The sequence below is a fragment of the Acipenser ruthenus genome, chromosome 2, assembly GCF_902713425.1.
Source record: "Acipenser ruthenus chromosome 2, fAciRut3.2 maternal haplotype, whole genome shotgun sequence".
Classification (NCBI taxonomy): Eukaryota; Metazoa; Chordata; class Actinopteri; order Acipenseriformes; family Acipenseridae; genus Acipenser; species Acipenser ruthenus.
This window is the reverse complement of record NC_081190.1, coordinates 96510253-96529833: the sequence shown is the minus strand read 5'-3', so window position 1 is coordinate 96529833 and position 19581 is coordinate 96510253. Positions and strand designations below refer to the sequence as shown.

At 43.5% G+C, this 19581-nt stretch overlaps 1 protein-coding gene across 4 annotated transcripts in view; it reads right to left on the bottom strand.

Moving 5' to 3' along the window:
• Nucleotides 1–19581, bottom strand: part of LOC117408882 (receptor expression-enhancing protein 1-like) — a 44090-nt gene that overhangs the window by 11946 nt on the left and 12563 nt on the right. For 2 of the 4 annotated variants that reach the window (XM_059004440.1, XM_059004429.1), the window contains exons 5-9: nucleotides 18880–19000; nucleotides 17379–17492; nucleotides 11170–11220; nucleotides 5398–5563; nucleotides 1626–1661 (exon numbers count right to left, since the gene is read on the bottom strand). In XM_059004440.1, the coding sequence (XP_058860423.1) occupies nucleotides 1626–1661; nucleotides 5398–5563; nucleotides 11170–11220; nucleotides 17379–17492; nucleotides 18880–19000 (488 nt within the window). Of the gene's footprint in view, nucleotides 1–161; nucleotides 1662–5397; nucleotides 5564–11169; nucleotides 11221–17378; nucleotides 17493–18879; nucleotides 19001–19581 lie in introns of all 4 variants that reach the window. The other 2 variants (XR_009309329.1, XM_059004452.1) reach the window with 2 other exon arrangements.

Here is a 19581-nt window from a genome sequence, read left to right as displayed (position 1 = left end):
AACAATGTAATGAATGTAGCACAGTAAAGTAAGGAACAGCACCAAACCAAAGTCACATCACTCTGCGATGCACTCTGTTTATGACTTAGGTGAGTATAGCACACTAGTAATCCTCTGTATTTAAGCACCTCTAAAATTCAAAGCACTCCAATTACACTTACTCAGTAGCAGTTCCAGCATGTTTCCACAGAGCAGAGGAAGGAAAGAAATATCATTAAAAGTCACATCCTGTTTTTTTGAGCTACGAAGGCCATTAGTTACAGCATGCACTCTCCTGCTCACATGCTCTCCACCAACCCGAAACATTCCAAAGGACTTTGCAATGCAATACAAACTGATGGTTCGTGTCTGTAGGTTGATAATAATTGCAAACCTGTGCAGTGGAAATGTTTAAAATGCTTCCTAAATGGCAACCAGCTCAGAGGTCCACTGGGACACACTTTCTGTGCTCATCTCATGTCAGAAAAACATCAGAAACAGGAAAACTGAGACCTGAAAGGTTAGGCTTTAGGAAAACGAAGAGAAAGGCAAACTGGAATAAATTCAAACAAACAATGCCATTGACAGAAACAGGATGTCGCTTTATATATATATATATATATACTGTATATATATCACTAATCTGTAACTAGGACAATGTGGGCATTTGAACTCTTCACACTTGTCTAGATAAAAAAAAAGCTCAGTAGTTAGACAGAAAGAGTGGCTCAACAGCCAAACAAACTATAAGCGATAGTGTACATTCCAGTTATGTTCCCAAGCATATGTAATGTAATGCTATAAAATGATATCTAGTCTAGAAGCCAAACCCATAGCAGTCTGAGTTTTTACAGGGTTTACTCATAGATATACATGTTAATGGGCTGTAACAAAAAGGTGACTACTTAATAAAATCTACTTTTTCAGAAAATGAATGGACATTTGTTGCAAGGAGTGGGAAAGAAATCCTAAAGAAAAATACTTTTCAGGAATAGCTTGTAAGGAATGACTGTAAGGAAAATCAAAATGAATTAAATATGCTTCTACTTCCAGGCCACAGTTTACTGCCAGGACCCCCTTGAAAATCAAGGGTTATATAAATACATTTGAATAGGAAAGCTGAAAACACACACACACACACACACACACACGTCTGAGATACTATGAAACCACATTTACAGAAATCACACACTCTTAACACTTCCCCCCCCTTAGACAGCAACTCAGTAAGATGCACCTCAGCATTACAGCAAACAGAACTTTGAGCAGTCATTATTATCGGTTTCACTGTGGTCTGCCAAAATTGTGGATTAACAAACGTGTTGCTAAAACAATGGCAATCCAAAAGGGGTAAACGTTAAATGTACAATCAAACAAAAAAAAACAACTCCCATATATGTCACACCCATCGCCAGGCTAATCTAAACTTAAAACACACACAAATTCAGCAAACCAGAAGCTCCTTAAATGCAATCTATTAGCTTTGTAGAGACATTGCATGTGAGTTTAGGGCATCGCTTCATTGTTACAAAAAAGGAACGCAGTTGATATCTAGGATAAAGGATGCAGTTTAGGCTGGTGTCCAAGCTGCAACGTGTATTTGTAGCTTAACCATTTTTTCACTTTAAATGTCATGCTTAACTCACCTGAGAAGAGGCCACAGTTAGAGCAATGTATACAAGCTAGAGCAGGGGGGTGCATAATTAAATTAAATTAAATACAATATACTAAGTATTTTCTTATGAACTAAACTTAATCTAGAGTGGACAGCATGAACGTGTTTTATTTTTAATAAATACATGCATTTAAATAAACTTGATCTAAACAAAACGGGGGGCAGGGTGGTGGGGGGTTCATATGGAGAACTGCTACACTTGCTATTTGGACAGCAGTAATTACTTTAGATAATTTATTGCTCGTGACTTGCTGCCAGAAGCCCTGCCAGGTAACTATGTGACTGTTGCCTTTTGTCCTTTTATTTCCTGATGTTACTCCGTTCACCGTAGTAACCAAGAACACAGAGGTTAGAAGGCGGGAAAATCTCTTTCATCTGTCACCCTTCTCATTTACTGCACTTACACACAGGTTCTAAATGTTGACACAGGGCTGATTTAAGATGGCATTTAAAGTTTGTGTTTTCATTATTTTAATCATTATCATGTAATACTACCTTAAAGAGTAAGTAGCAGGGATCTGTAAATATAGCGTTATACGCCCCTCCGTGTTGCTACAACTATTTAAATAACGTACCTGTAACTCTTTACACTTATAAATTAAAATTCTGTCTGAAAGGTATATTCAATATGTTGGCCTAGTGCACTTGGGTTTGAGATCAGAGGTGTGTCCTCTCTGACCACTGCCGGAGGAGGCATCATTTTTTTTCCAACGCGTATTCCTGAAGAGTCATGCCCCAATGAAGCTGGGGCACTGATGAGGCTGTTTTCGATATATCTCTATATGTATACATACAGTATTCATCCCCCTTGGACTTTTCCACATTTTATTGTGTTACAACATGGAATCAAAATGGGTTTAATTAGGAGTTTTTGCCAGTATTTACCCCCTTGAGTCAATATTTGGTAGAGGCACCTTTGGCAGCAATTACAGCCATGAGTCTATTTGGATAAGTCTCTACCAGCTTTGCACATCTGGACACTGCAATTTTTGCCCATTCTTCTTTGCAAAATTGCTCAAGCTCCGTCAAGTTGGATGGGGACCTTTGGTGAACAGCAATTTTCAACTCTTTCCACATATTCTCAACTGGATTGAGGTCCGGGCTTTGACTGGGCCACTCCAGGACATTGACCTTTTTGTTTTTAAGCCACTCCAGTGTGGCTTTGGCTGTATGTTTGGGGTCATTGTCCTGCTGGAAGATGAATCTTCTCCCAAGTCCCAGGTCTCTTGCAGACTTTAGCAGGTTTTCCTCCAGGATTTCTCTGTACTTTGCTGCATCCATTTTGCCCTCTATCTTCACAAGGTTTCCAAGCCCTTACGCTGAGAAGCATCCCCATAGCATGATGCTGCCACCACCATGCTTCACGGTAGGGATAGTGTTCTCAGGATGATGTGCGGTGTTAGACTTGCGCCAAACATAGCGCTTAGCGTTGAGGCCAAAATGCTCTATTTTGGTCTCATCAGACCATAGAATCTTCTTCCACTTGGTCTCAGAGTCTCCCACATGCCTTCTGGCAAACTCTAGCCGAGATCTGATGTGAGTTTTTTTCAACAATGGCTTTCTTTTTGCCACTCCCATAAAGGCCAGTTTTTTTAAGCACCCGGGCTATTGTTGCCGTATGCACAGTGTCTCCCAGCTCAGCCGTGGAAGACTGTAACTCCTTTAGAGTTGCCATAGGCCTCTTGGTGGCCTCCCTGACTAGTGCCCTTCTCGCACGGATACTCCGTTTTTGAGGTCGGCCTGTTCTAGACAGATTCACAGTTGTGCCACATTCTTTCCATTTATTAATAATGGACTTTACTGTGCTCCGGGGGATATTCAAGGCCTTGGAAATGTTCTTATATCCTACCCGATTGGTGCTTTTGAAGAACCTTATTCCGGATTTGCTTTGAATGTTCCTTCGTCTTCATGATGTAGTTTTTGTTAGGAAATATACTAACAAACTGTGGGACCTCCCAGAGACAGGTGTATTTAACCTGAAATCATGTGAAACACCTTAATTGCACACAGGTGGACTCCATTCAACTAATTATGTGACTTCTAAAGACAACTGGTTGCACCAGAGCTTATTTAGGTGTGTCATAGCAAAGGGGGTGAATACTTATGCAATCAATTATTTTCTGTTCTATATCTGTAATTAATTTAGAGCAATTTGTAGATTTTATTTTTCAATTTGACATTATGGACTTTTTTGTGTTGATCAGTGGCAAAAACTCCATTTTGATTCCATGTTGTAACACAATAAAATGTGGAAAAGTCCAAGGGGGGGTGAATACTTTTGAGAGCCACTGTATAAGTTAGGACCCCAAGCCAAAATACGACCCCATCGTGGTGCAGAAAATTCACTTTACCCCGAAGCCGATCTGAAGAAGAAGATTCGCTTTTGTACTGTTGAAAAAAAAACCTTAATGCGGTAATAACTAGGTATTGCATACCTATGCTTTTAAATAAAATTATCAAGCTGTCTGATTTATTTATTTATGTATTAATATTGTATGAAATTGAAGATGATCCTGTATGAAGAGAAATTAAAGCTATCTTACTTTGAAGGGACGTACTCTATTGTATTCCGCATGTTCATCCACAACTTAAAACACCCATTTATAAATCTTACATAAAACTATTAAAAAACAACAACGACAACAACTGTGTACAATTCTACCCATAGGCCATGTTTATTTAGTGTTCATCCTTCCATGGTAGCCCCAATTGTGTCAAAAAAAAAATAAAACATGAATGCGGTAGCCTAATAAATACATTGCGTCCTAGGATTTAAAATAAATGTATCAAATGATCCACTGTATTTGCATTTCAAGATTTCTTCTTCAGAGAGGCTTCTAGTAAAGTGAACTTTCTGCAACACACGTCTATGTATCTACTCACTCTTTAAATCACCAGTCAAAGTTATTAGTGGTTATTAGTCACAATATTCATACAAATATGAGTTACTTATTACATATGTTTTTTAAAAACTACCATTCAAACATGTGTAACCTTTTTAATTATTATTCAGTTTAATACTCCAACAGAAAGTAATATAGCAGTTTGTCTGGATCTCTAGTTCATGAATCAACAGAATTCAGAATGTTTGCGGCTCAGTTGCTAGTATTATATTGCTGAAACAGAAGACTGCCGTAGGCCACCTAGATAAATTAGTTGCATGGAGGAATTCTAATATGTATATTTTTTGCCTGAAGACACTAAACATTCAGTGAAGACACCAATATACCATTTATGTCCAGGTGCAAAATCAAATGGGAGCGTCTGGAAATGTGCTCGGGAGCGTCTGGAAACGTGCTCAGGAGCGAACAACTTCAGGCTGGAACCACTGCTATAAAAATCTTTAAATAAACTCTGTCGGCTGCAAGCTGCTTGACAGATTCAAACTTTAAGAAACTGTTGTAACGGGACTGTAGTCATCGCTTACTGTGTTCCTAGCCGCAGGACAGAAACCTGGAAATCAGATTTTTTTTTCTTTTGGTTGTTTTGTCACACAATTTCCACATTTGTTCATTTAATTTTGCATTTGAAGCCAGCTACCCTTGGTGACCCCTTTATAAGTGTCCAAGATCCAGTTATCTGCACTCACTGAGTGAAAACTGGAATGCCTCCCCTTTGTCAAGAATCAGCCCTTATGTGAACTGATCCTGTGCACGAAGTTATAACGGCATCCGTTTTCCTCACACACACTCTACACAATATGATGCTAAATATGAACACTACCTCGAACACTAGTAGCATACCTGAGGCTGTTTCTGATTTGCTCCTAGCAGTGGTTCTGGACCTTGGTTGTGCGGTGGGTGTCCTTGACGGGACCGGCCTGAGGACAGGTCCGGCCTCATCTCTCTGAATCGTTGACAGGTCCTGCATGCTGAAGCTCCGCAGCCTCTCCGACAGTGCTCCCTGCCCCTGACACACAGAACAGTTAAAAATAAGAGGTCAGCGCATTCCACAGATCTTTGAAGCACAGCAGCCCTCAAATCATTGCAACAATAAGAAATAACATCCCTGTCTTCTGCAGCTGTGCATTCACTACAGCCACAAGGACAGCTGCTCTAGGGAGAACTTGCATCACACAGGCAGTTTACATTTCAACAAAATGACACTTCATGCTGTAAGAGAGGAATGTAATTTAACACTGAAACGACATGTAATGAGGGTTTTGTATTGATACAGTACATTGCCTAAACTAATTAGAACGAAGTAAAAATGGTAAGTGTATTTAAAACAAAAAAATGGAACAGAGACAGGGCAGCAGTGTGGAGTAGTGGTTAGGGCTCTGGACTCTGGACTCCTGACCGAAAGGTTGGGGGTTCAGTCCCAGGTGGGGGACACTGCTGCTGTATCCTTGAGCAAGGTACTTTACCTAGATTGCTCCAGTAAAAACCCAACTGTATAAATGGGTAATTGTATATAAAAATAATGTAATTGTATGTAAAAATAAGTGATATCTTGTAACAATTGTAAGTCGCCCTGGATAGGGGCGTCTGCTAAGAAATTAATAATTATTTTATTTTTTTTGGGACACGTTTCTGTACCTTTACTTTTTAGTTTATTTTGGTATTTCTTAAAATACTTTGCAAATTCATTATGCAGGTCTTATCAATGACACTGTACATTAAAATAAGCGTGGAATGTATTATGAACTCATGATCCCTTCAGTGCAGTTCAATAACAGTTCATATGTAATTACATACTGTAAAGAACTGCTAGCTTTGCTCAAATGGAGCTGTATCAGAGTAGCTGTACCCATGCAACGGACCTGGTCCAAATCTTAATGTTCAGTTTGGCAGAACAGTCTACCTTTGATCCCATGTAACTGAAAGTAATTTTATGCACCCAGGCTTTTCCTGAACATCACATGAGTGCAGCACAGTTTAACTGCATCTCTTCAGTCGTTCATCTTAATAGTAGCCGAAAACTGCACCTTCCTCAACAACAAGGCTCTGTATTCTGTGCAGTGCCATTGCTGAGGCCAATAGAATAGATGACCGCTTTAACATGGTTGGTGAGACACGTACAATACTGACTGTGGGTTAATTCAGTGATGGATTAAGGCTTGCATTGCTATCTGGTTCATAGGAAGGTCACCTCGATACAGCCCGTGGCACAGTGTGAGATATCTCTCTTTTACATCCATGAAGCAAAGATGGCATTTGTTTGTTTCACCTGACAGCACAGAGCCCCTTCAGTCAGCATCAAGATGTAATTTTATGTCATACGAGTTGAACTAAAACTTCTGGAATCAACATGCAATTTGACATGCATAAACAATGCATCTCTTTACTTGAAAGCAAAGGGAAACAACATTCCTCAAGCACAGTTCAGCCCATAATGCCTATTATTATTATACAGTGCAGGCTATTGTCCTGCTTCGGTACAATTTAAAAAACTCACCATCACACAATCTAAACACAGCATGGTATTTAGTGATATATACAATAAATATGTATTTTTCATCAGCTTACATGAGCTGAGGGTATCAGGCTCAATGGTCATTTGAATGTATCATCTGATTTAAGCAAAAGTAAAAAATGAGAGACATCTGTTCTAAAGGGTTACATGAAATAATAAAAAAACAATGGTATCTTTCATTCACGTCCAACCACAATGCAGGTGCAGTTTTGAAAGAAGCACATGGTATAACAAACAAGCATTTAACTTTTTTTTTTATCTGGTACCATACTTGGTTAATGCTTGCTATTATTGTAACACCTTTCCTGTCATTAATAAACCAGTTTCTTTCTAATTACTGACAATGTGATGAATCTTTTCTGTGGGTGGAGCTGCAAGGGTAGGCCTGACTGTAGGGCACGGCTTCCCAAACTTTTTTTGCTGCGCCACCTTTCATTGATTTTGTTTTTCCTGTGCCCCCCTTCTAGTAAACAGCACAATATTTAGAAAAATATGATTTTCCTAAAATAACATATTGTAACGTTGTGTGTAAAATGAAAGCAGGCTCCACACAGGCAGTAGCTCTGTGCTCGAATTCAGCAGTTATAATAAACAATTAAGGACCACGCCAAAGCAAAACAACATAAACAAATCTCTCTTTGCTAAATTCCAGTCTACCTCTCGCTCTCACTCAGACAGCCTCTGTCACTCACTCGCACAACTGCGTTCAGACACGCACTCCTTTATTTATCTCTTTGTATTGAACCGTGTCCTCCATCGTCCTTCACCAATCCCGGGCATGCCATTCGGACCCCAATCTCCAGCCAACATTCTAGGTGTACAAATGCATTTCCAGAATTGGTGAACACGGACAGACTGGCAACCAACAGGTGTAGAGCGAACCAGAATGTCATGGGACTGAAATGCCTCACTTAAACAGTACCCAACTTCCTGAAAATGCTGTGTAGTGGTTTTTATATAGACTATATATATATACAGGTGACTTTGTTATGTGGAATGTAATAAACTAGAACCAAAACAGTTAGATTTTTCCCCTTCCCTTTACAACGTAATTTCCATGCTTGTTTGTTTGAAGTGTTTAAAGTTAAATTTCAGTTTTCGTTTGCTTGTTCAGCTATAAAAAGGCACAAGTAAACCTCATGTTATTACTTTTTGAAAATGTGTCTATGGCCGCTGTTTACTGTGAAGAAACGGCAATGGCAAGGAATAAAGAAAACGAAAAATAAATAAAATGCGGTGTCAACGTTATGTACTATTTATTTCAGGAATAAACAAAACAATGTTTAACTTGAACTGCTATTTCTGGCATCATTTGTTTTGTAGTTAATTCACTAGAGTAAATTAAGTCCTACACAACTTATTCTTTACTCCTGGGATATTTATATATTTTAACATGTTACGTGTTGTAAGGTCTTGCTGTAAAATAAAGGCACACACATGGGCCACGCCCCCTGCTCCTGCTGCTATGCTGTCTCTAGCTGCATTCAGTGCAATATAATGGCTTTTATTACTTTTCGAAAAATGAACGAATATCTGAATGAATATTTAAATTATGAGCAAATACCCGAACATAAAAATCCTGTGTTCATCCCAGCACTAATTAAAACCCGCCGTCGCAGCACTCAAATGAAGGAGGGCTGGGCTATAGAGGCGCTGAGCTACGGTAGGTCTGAAACGACACAAGCTCTGTGGACAGGGATTGGTCAGATTTAACAGGGGCTTGGTCAGATTTACCATGATCCCTGCCTGGGTAGTTTATCGAGTCAATCATTCTGGATGCTCACCGAGTCTGCCATTTACCGCAGAGCTTTTACAATTGCCAGTCAAAAAAATGTATTTTCCAGTCGGCACCCCCTAATAACCTCGTCAGGCCCCCCCAGGGGGGCGTGCCCCACAGTTTGAAAACCTCTGCTGTAGGGCAATCCACAGAATGAACATTGAGGCTTCACACACCAAATCGCAAGTTATCACCTTTAATGTAGCATTTATTTCACTGCTTCTAAACTACACAGTCCAGCATGTTTTCCAGTTTCATACAATTTTGGGATGCTTCACTAACGTTTCGCTCTTTTAGACTGAGCCGAACTGTACCATCCAGTCCTTAATCTACAGTGGCAGGGCTCAATGTGTGACATTAAAAGGCATCTGCCCTAAACAGCTCTTAAAACGATCATTACAACAAGTTTTGCAGGCAGTGACGTTTGATCCCAAAGACACGGCTGAGATTAAATGGCATAGGAAATTAAACATTAACAGACTAGAAGTGCACGGCCAGATAAGAAATATTTCATTACATATAATCCCATTTGGCTGCCACAGATGCTTAAGTCCCTTGTCGGGACTGCTCCTCTGGATCCCCAGTCTAAAAGGGATATCTGTCTCAATGGGTTCCCCATGGTTAAAACAGAAGAACTGGTGCTTGATCACAAAGTCAACTGTGGTGCATAGGGTTAAAAACAATATAAAAAAATGCTTAATTGGTTAAAAAAACATGGTTAATTAATAACTCATTAATTCATTCATTAAACAATAAACGTAAACACAATGAAGAAATAATTGCTGTTCTGCAGCAATTCAACTAGTTTTGAACAAGTTCACACAGCCCCTGCTGCCATGCATGAGTGCAATCCAGAGCTGGAGTTCAAGCACAACACTACGATGCAGGATGTGTCAACATGCCAGCACACTGTAGGGATCTGAACCACTGACATTAACCCCTCAACGCCCTGATTAAACTGCCTGTATCTTGCCTTTCAGGGGCCAGGTTTTAAACATTGCAGCAACAAGTGGAGGAGCTGTAACAACAGGGCACATAAACAGTGTACACGTGCAAGGAAAAACGTGCTCCAGCATTCAGTATTTACCTACATATCCACACAGACTTCTTATAAATAAATCTGCAGATGACACTAACTGCTGGTTTTACCTCAGGTAAGATTGTCCACGATTAGTACTAATATGGGTCTGTGAAACCAGCCGTAACTATGTTTTATGCAGGTGACAAATAAGGTTTGGTATTAATGATGGGTGGCCACACCTTTCGCCTTGTGCAAAGCAGTGACTATTTGTGGTGGCTGAAGATGTTCAATAAAGTCTTTTGTGAGGGCTTTCTCCAGAACCTATCCACCTTCAACTTACTTGCAAAAAAAATCACAGCGGCCCAAAATGTTGCTAACGGCTTGACTGTCTTGAGCGCTGGCTTCTGTGAGCCGTGGCCCTCTCGTGTTGTTTCTTTATTACAGAAAGCCTTCTTACAATTAAATGCCACACTCAAAAAAATACACATTAAAATAATTACTTGCAGATTACTACCAATTACATTATTAAACATTACAATAGATGTACTTGGATTTACTCATTCCACCAGGAACTACCTGTATTAAGTAGTTTTATTAAAAGATTAATCCAAAAAAATGAAACTATATTGCAAAATTATTGTAATTAATTAATATGTAATATACTTAAAACAAGTATTTACCCATAGATACATTTTTATTCGTAATAACCTTTTTTCTGTCATACTCTGAGCAAGACACAAAACGTTTTTCAATAAAACATTTTTTTAATTTAACAGGTATGAATCATTCAAGTGCATAATTTTGGGATAAAAACATTTTTGTTAAAAATACTAAGAAAATGCAGCGGTTTTCTGCCAGAGCTGTAAACAGTTTTCCATAGTTTCCCTAACCTTATACTGAGTCAGCCTTCTACCAACGCAAAAGGATACTTTTGTTAAAACGTGCAGGTGGGTGGGAAGCTTGCATATGGTCTGTGCTTATCTGCATATGCAATGTGCTACTGATCAGGCTGACATCTAGTGTAGCGGTTATTTATTTATAAACAGTCTGTGGATATAATTATTTGATGTATAATTCACCCAGGAAAGACTGTTGATGCAACACCTCGCTTTCAACTGGGATACTAATTCAATCTAAAAGGACTGAAGAATGTGTTTGGTAATTAAAGATGAGAAATCTTATTGGGGCTGCACTGTAATGCTTTGCAGATGGATCAGCTAACAGTATCCATTTTGAGTTTTATATATAAAAAAAATCTATGAAGACATTAGTGTGGAGTTAGTGCTTCACACAGCTGGTTACCTTCCCTTCTTTAAAGTCCCCGTGCTTGATTATTTCAAGAAGGTGAGATACCTGTGAGGAAGAATCGGTTATTATGGCAACAGACCATGTCCCGGAGGAATTGGTTCATTAGGCTTGTGTTGAACATGCCTGGACACAAACCCAGAGCTAGTCCAACTCAAAATCCTACGTGTTCCCTGACCCTCAGCTTCACAACCTCCTCTACCGTTCCACATGCTGCACACTACTATCACTAGTCTCTGAACAAACACCAGCTATAGGTTAGGTCTGTTTTTAAGAAATATATTTCTTACTGGTAATCAGTATTTTTTTTCACTAATTGCAAGGAAGTTGAGAAAAACCAGCATGTTATTGTTTTCAACCCCCCCCCCCCCAAATAGTTTTCAGATAATATAATATACATACAAGGCTGCTGCTACTAAATGATCGAGCTATTTCAATTGCTTTTCAAGTATAATAAAAACTATTTAAATTCATTATTCACACTTTCTCTGTCAGGTGCTGTATACTTGTTTGCTGTGTTTCACAGAGCTGACCCTCAGTTTATAAAAGAAATGTGGAGTATGTGCTGAAACTGCAGAGATGTCTTTCATTTTCCCTGTCTAATAAAACACTGCGTCGACAGGCACCGATGTCTTCATTTTATCTTGACCTGATCAACTGACAAGAATCGCTATTCTGCTCAACAGCACTCAGCCATGCTTGGGTAATACTTTTTCCAACAATCAACAGAAAGCTACTGAGTTAAACAAACTGCTTTTTAACGAGACCTGGAGGCTACCTTTGTACTGCAGCTTCTATCAGAGTCAAACTGCTATACTCACAGACAAAGTGGTTTTGAGCTACAGTACACACACCTACAGTGAGTTACTGTTGCCCTGAGGCTATACTGTGTTTCAACAGCGACCAAGTGCAAGCTATATGGATGAGCTTAAAAAAATGCAGCATTTGAACTTTAAATACAAGCATATACACCCTCTAAATATTTCATTTAAAAAATAAGTAGATTAAATGAGGATATAATATTATAGAACTTACAGACTCAACTATTTCAACTCGTTTTTTATGTCTGATTACACCCCATTTTTGAAAGCTTTAAAACTACTGTATATGTATATTCATTAAATCAAGCATATTAAAACTAAAGGTCATTAAACAGCATAAGGACATTGTGGCAGGAATGGCTGAGGGTCTGACGTCACGGCAGAAGAAGGGACCACAACAACAAAAAGGTATTGTGCAGTGGCGCGGGCGCCGTTTTATTTAATGAATCCAAAAAAATAAATAAAATATTCAAACAGAAAACACTCGCTCACAGAGCAAAATAAATAATTAAACAAAAAGAAATCACTAACACAAAAACACAGGTCAGGCTGGGCAGATCGCCGTCACTGTTCCTGTTTACTGTTAAATTTCAATTTCTCTCCTCTCGTTCTCCCGTTCCTCCTGTCGAACACCCACCTAAAACACCCACCCCGATCTAGAGAGCTGCAGGCTTTTTATAACAGGTGACCATCTCCCGATTAGCAACAAATTAAATCGCCTAATTAATTCGGGAGATGGCCACCTTCTGCACGAGTTTTAATTATTACACCTGGCAGAGGACGAGCACCGATCTCGCCTCTGCCAGGACATGTTTTAAAAATAAACAAAACACGGCGCTACGCCGTCATAAATATAATACAATAAAACTACATACAAAAGAAAAACACACTGCACAGGGGCGGAGGGGGAGACCCCGATCTAAAAATAAACAAACAATGTACAGGGCTGCTCGCCCTGTTACATATCCCCCTCCTTGTGCGAAGCACACATGGCCCCAACGGCCACCTCCCCCCTCAGTCTCAATGTCCTGGGAGAGGGGGAAGCAAGTTACTTCTGGGGGGTGGCCATGGTGGAATCTCCAGCACCCCCCAATTCTTCGTGGCCGGCAGCTCCCTCTTCTGGGGCTCCCTCCACACTCTCTCCTGCCGCGAAATTGCGGCTGGGGGAGCTGGTCTCCTGACCTTCCCCCTCCTCTTCATGGCCAGCAGTTCCCCTCCGTGGGGCTCTGACCACACAAACTCCTGCCGCGAAAGTGCGGCTGGGGGAGCTGGTCTCCTGACCTCCCCCCCCTTCTTCATAGCCGGCAGTTCCCCTCCGTGGGGCTCCGACCACACAATATCCTGCCGCGAAAGTGCGGCTGGGGGAGCTGGTCTCCTGACCTCCCCCCCTTTCTTGATGGCCGGCAGCTCCCCTCCGTGGGGCTCCGACCACAGTGTAGGGACCCCAGGTGAAGCAGGATCCCTGGCGACCCCAGGCGACGGCAGCGGACCCTCGGGAGGCGACGGCCGCGGACCCTCGGGAGGCGACGGCCGTGGACCCTCGGGAGGCGACGGCCGCGGACCCTCGGGAGGCGACGGCCGCGGACCCTCGGGAGGCGACGGCAGCGGACCCTCGGGAGGCGACGCAGGACTGGCAGCAACCCTAGGAGACGCAAGGGAGACACAGGCGACCCAAGGCGATGCTGACGGCGGGAGGGGAGCCCCTGGCCATGAAGGCGGCAGCAGGAGCTCCACCTCTCCCAATGGTGGTGGTGGTGGAGGTTGAGGTAGCTCCTGCTCCTTTCCTCTTGACAGTAAAGGCGGCAGGGGCTCCTCCTCTTCTGGCGGCCAAGGCAGCAGGGGCTTCTCCCCTTCTGGCGGCCAGGGCGGCAGGGGCTCCTCCTCTTCTGGCGGCCAAGGCGGCAGGGGCTTCTCCCCTTCTGGCCGAGGTGGTAGGGGCTCCTCCCCTTCAGGCGGCCAAGGCGGCAGGGCTTCCTCCCCTTCAGGCGGCCAAGGCGGCAGGGCTTCCTCCCCTTCAGGCGGCAGGGCTTCCTCCCCTTCAGGCGGCAGGGCTTCCTCCCCTTCAGGCGGCAGGGCTTCCTCCCCTTCAGACGGCAGGGCTTCCTCCCCGTCAGGCGGCGAAGGCGGCAGGGCTTCCTCCCCTTCAGGCGGCCAAGGCGGCAGGGCTTCCTCCCCGTCAGGCGGCCAAGGCGGCAGGGCTTCCTCCCCTTCAGGCGGCCAAGGCGGCAGGGCTTCCTCCCCTTCAGGCGGCCAAGGCGGCAGGGCTTCCTCCCCTTCAGGCGGCCAAGGCGGCAGGGCTTCCTCCCCTTCAGGCGGCCAAGGCGGCAGGGCTTCCTCCCCTTCAGGCGGCCAAGGCGGCAGGGCTTCCTCCCCTTCAGGCGGCCAAGGCGGCAGGGCTTCCTCCCCTTCAGGCGGCCAAGGCGGCAGGGCTTCCTCCCCTTCAGGCTGCGAAGGCGGCAGGGCTTCCTCCCCTTCAGGCTGCGAAGGCGGCAGGGCTTCCTCCCCTTCAGGCTGCGAAGGCGGCAGGGCTTCCTCCCCTTCAGGCTGCGAAGGCGGCAGGGCTTCCTCCCCTTCAGGCTGCGAAGGCGGCAGGGGCTCCTCCCCTTCTGGCAGCGAAGGCGGCTCCTCCCCTTCTGGCAGCGAAGGCGGCAGGGGCGCCTCCCCTTCTGGCTGCAACAGGGAAACCAGCAGGCATGTTCCCTCTGCTGGTTGTGGTGGAGGTGGAACCAGCAGGAATGCTCCCTCTGCTGGCGGAGGTGGGAGTGACTCACAGTCCTCCCACGGCGGTGGAGGTGGAACCAGCAGGAATGCTCCCTCTGCTGGCGGAGGTGGGAGCGACACACAGTCCTCCCATGGAGACGGAGGTGGCACCAGCAGGTATTCTCCCTCTGCTGGCGGAGGTGGGAGCGACTCACAGTCCTCCCACGGCGGTGGAGGTGGAACCAGCAGGTATGCTCCCTCTGCTGGCGGAGGTGGGAGCGGCTCACAGTCCTCCCACGGAGACGGAGGTAGCACCAGCAGGTATTCTCCCTCTGCTGGCGGAGGTGGGAGCGACTCACAGTCCTCCCACGGAGACGGAGGTAGCACCAGCAGGTATTCTCCCTCTGCTGGCGGAGGTGGGAGCGGCTCACAGTCCTCCCACGGAGACGGAGGTAGCACCAGCAGGTATTCTCCCTCTGCTGGCGGAGGTGGGAGCGACTCACAGTCCTCCCATGGAGATGGAGGCGGCACCAGCAGGTATTCCCCCTCTGCTGGCAGGTATCTGGGCTGTGGACCTTCGACCTTCCCCTTCTCGGGCCGTGGACGCACCGACTCCCCCCTCTCGGGCCGTGGACGCACCGACTCCCCCCTCTCGGGCCGTGGACGCACCGACTCCCCCCTCTCGGGCCGTGGACGCACCGACTCCCCCCTCTCGGGCCGTGGACGCACCGACTCCCCCCTCTCGGGCCGTGGACGCACCGACTCCCCCCTCTTGGGCTGTGGACTTTCGGGCTCCTCCCTTTTAGGCGCAGGACGTTCGGGCTCCTCCCTTTTAGGCGCAGGACGTTCGGGCTCCTCCCTTTTAGGCGCAGGACGTTCGGGCTCCTCCCTTTTAGGCGCAGGACGTTTGGGCTCCTTCCTTTCCAGGTCCGTGTTCCCTCTCTGCCTCCTTCTCCTCACCTTCCGCTCTCTCCCCTCTCGCTCCTGGTAGACCCAGTCGATCTGGGTCATCCACTCCTCTCCCTGGTATTGGGTGGGGCAGATGGCCACGGTGTGCCCAAACTCCCAACAACCAGGGCACCACTCATTCACCACAACAACCCCTGGTGGCCGCTGCTGCTGTCTCCTCATCCTCCTTCCTCCCATCTTCCTCTTCAGTCTCCTTTTCACTCCACACAATCAAAAAACGAAAAAAAAAATGAAAAAGATGCAGTACCCTCTTCTGCCTGCGTCCTGGAGGCGCTGCGATCCCACGCAGGACACCACGTGTGGCAGGAACGGCTGAGTGGTCTGACGTCACGGCAGAAGCAGGGACAACAAAAACAAAAAGGTATTGTGCAGTGGCGCGGGCGCCGTTTTATTTAATGAATCCAAAAAAATAAATAAAATATTCAAACAGAAAACACTCGCTCACAGAGCAAAATAAATAATTAAACAAAAAGAAATCACTAACACAAAAACACAGGTCAGGCTGGGCAGATCGCCGTCACTGTTCCTGTTTACTGTTAAATTTCAATTTCTCTCCTCTCGTTCTCCCGTTCCTCCTGTCGAACACCCACCTAAAACACCCACCCCGATCTAGAGAGCTGCAGGCTTTTTATAACAGGTGACCATCTCCCGATTAGCAACAAATTAAATCGCCTAATTAATTCGGGAGATGGCCACCTTCTGCACGAGTTTTAATTATTACACCTGGCAGAGGACGAGCACCGATCTCGCCTCTGCCAGGACATGTTTTAAAAATAAACAAAACACGGCGCTACGCCGTCATAAATATAATACAATAAAACTACATACAAAAGAAAAACACACTGCACAGGGGCGGAGGGGGAGACCCCGATCTAAAAATAAACAAACAATGTACAGGGCTGCTCGCCCTGTTACAGACATCTAGCAAAGATTTCTTCAGTATTGTGAAGTATGATAAATAGGGCTTTTATTAAAAAAAAAAAAAAAAAAAATTGAAAAAACACATGACTACTAGCAGTACCAGCAGGACAATCTCAGTAATTTGTAAATACTTTTCTTTAGGCTGTGGTGGCCATTTCAGGGAACACAAAAAATGTGATCCATTGGTGATGCATGATGAGCCTTTTGGGAAAGGGAATATATATAGTGTGGGATGTTGTTTACTGTCAGTCTGTGACTGATGACTGTATTCGCTGGTTCTCAAAAATAATACAAAAGAGAGCTGATGCTAATAAGTCTCCAGTCTTGTTCTGTGACCTCTCAGAAACACTATCTTTCAGGCTGCGGCTGATGAATAAACTATGACTCACATGCATCCATCTATTACATTCATGTATGGATAACATCAGCATCCAGGCATTGTGTGAATGTACTCTAAACTATCCATAAGAAAAAAAAAACAAATAAATAAAAAATAACTTCTATTGAAATAACACGTTTAAGTTTAACTCCATTATATATGAAGCAGGTATGTTGGTATTCCGTGCCCGTCAGGACTGTAAATACAAAATTAGAGCTATAAGTACCATGTTAAAAAGTAGATCAGCATTGCATATATCGACTGTATGTACAAGTAAATATGAGAGTGTGAAACAAGTACAACACAGTCCGTTTCCACCGGAATCTGATGCTCTTGATAACTTTAGTTTTATCACAATTTATTGCATTGTGCTTCAGTAGTTTGTCTCATGCTGATACGGAGTGTGTGACTGTTACCTTTGCAGCAGCCGTTACTGCAGCTGTAGCCGCCACATTCAAGCCTTTTCTCCCAAAGTGCACCAGGGCATCGTAGCTCTTGTCTTTTGCTTGGCAGAGATAGTCATCTATTTCCTGAGAGTAAACAAAAAAAAATATTGCTGTGTTATTACTTTCCATTAATTTTTAAATGTTTGTCTTACCTAATGGAAATTTCAGCAACTGCTAGCTTCCTTGTGACCTGCAATGGTTGGGAACTCGAACACACATTTACTGATAATGTTGTCACTAGGCCCTGCTTAGGCCTGTTCTTAATTGCTTCTCTTTCAATTTGCCTGTTATACACACCATCATTTTAGATATGTTTTCTAATTTACAGTGATTAAGTACAAAACCTAAGGAAAGACAAATATTGAACAGAGAGACACATGTGTCATTTAAAAATTGAAAATAACAATAAAGGCACCATTTACCAGTTTCTAACTACAATAAACTGATTATTGGGCATTATAGTAGCAGCAGGGCAGCAGTGTGGAGTAGTGGTTAGGGCTTTGGACTCTTGACCGGAGGGTTGTGGGTTCAATCCCAGTTGGAGGACACTGTTGTTGTACCCTTGAGCAAGGTACTTTACCTAGATTGCTCCAGTAAAAAGCCAACTGTATAAATGGGTAATTGTATGTAAAAATAATGTGATATCTTGTAACAATTGTAAGTCGCCCTGGATAAGGGTGTCTGCTAAGAAATAAATAATAATAATAATAATAATAATAATAATAATAATAATAATAATAATAATAATAATAATAATAATTACATCAGTACTTGACCTTGCCTGTGCTGTACTCTTACCGACACGGTCAACTACCAGACGATAATGACCTCTAATCAGGGTTCTATCGCTTAATTATAGCAGCCCCCAACTCTGATCCAAGTGGTGAGATCTGATTGATACCAACCTGCCACACTGCATTCTCTTTCCTGGGGTTTGGTGGGATCTGATAGGTATTTATGGTATATGGAGTTTGCAAGCTGGGGAACATTTGTCTCCCCCCACACTTTCACTACTAACTGCCAAGAAGTGGCTGGCATTTAACATATATTACTATAGAAAAATGTATTGGATAAATCAGGATCAACCTATGCCAATTCATGTGTAAGAATTCTAAGCAGTGCATGAAATATTCACGAGACTTGTGTATTATTCATATAAGACCTACGGGACATCCTTTATGGAACAAAAGCCAGGGTGGTTAACTTCAACACATTAAAGCAGCAATCTAGAATCGGCGAATAATATAACTTGGCATGACCTGAAAATAATATGAAACCATGCCATTTATATAAATTAGCAGAGCTAAAATCAATCACTCTTACTTAAAGCTGCAGTATCCCACAATCAGGTTCAGTTTTACGCTAAAATATGCCTGGGTGAATGGCTGAAATACAGCCTCTTCTACTAAAACAGTGCCTCCTTCAAAAAGCTGCTTCAAAAAACACAAAATGTTCATAATAAACCTCTTACCTTTTCTTTCGAGGACAGCATTGGATGTACAAACTTCCTATAGAGAACACTGGATCCCTTTGTGTAGGGGGACAGCAGCCAGACAACAAAAGCAATTTTAAGTTCATAATAAAACGGAATCCTGAAAGGCAAAATAAATTGATATATTTACTTACTGCACCAGGTAAGCCTGGAATGTCACAAGCGCTTCTGGCTACTGCTCCCCACGGCAACAAATCAGGGTGCTTCCACGGCTCACCCAAGCGGCTGAGCGCGGCTATCTGCTCAGGTTTTGTGTCTCCTACTCGATGTAGCCAAACCAAAGATATTCTACACTGATATATAAAAACTAAGCAACCTTAGCCAAAATGAGCTGCATAGGCTGCATATTTCTTTACAATGTACTATTCTTTTACACTTCACTTTCCATCCAGGCTGTCTAAAATCGTATGTAGTGCCATAATGAAAATAGCAATAAACGTGCTTTCAATTTCAGCTTGCATGGCTCGGACTGCTTTGTTCTGAACGCGGTGTTACCGCTGGGTTCTTTAAAACAAAACAATATGATCCCACAATCCCACAGTGACCTTTGACACATGGCAAGAATTTCTGAGGTTGGCCAGGTTAGGAAAAAAGCACTGAAACACTTTTGATTAAGGCAGCTAGACGTGGGCAGCAGAAGCCTGTAGTGCCAGGAAGTGGAAACGAGGCATAAGACACTAC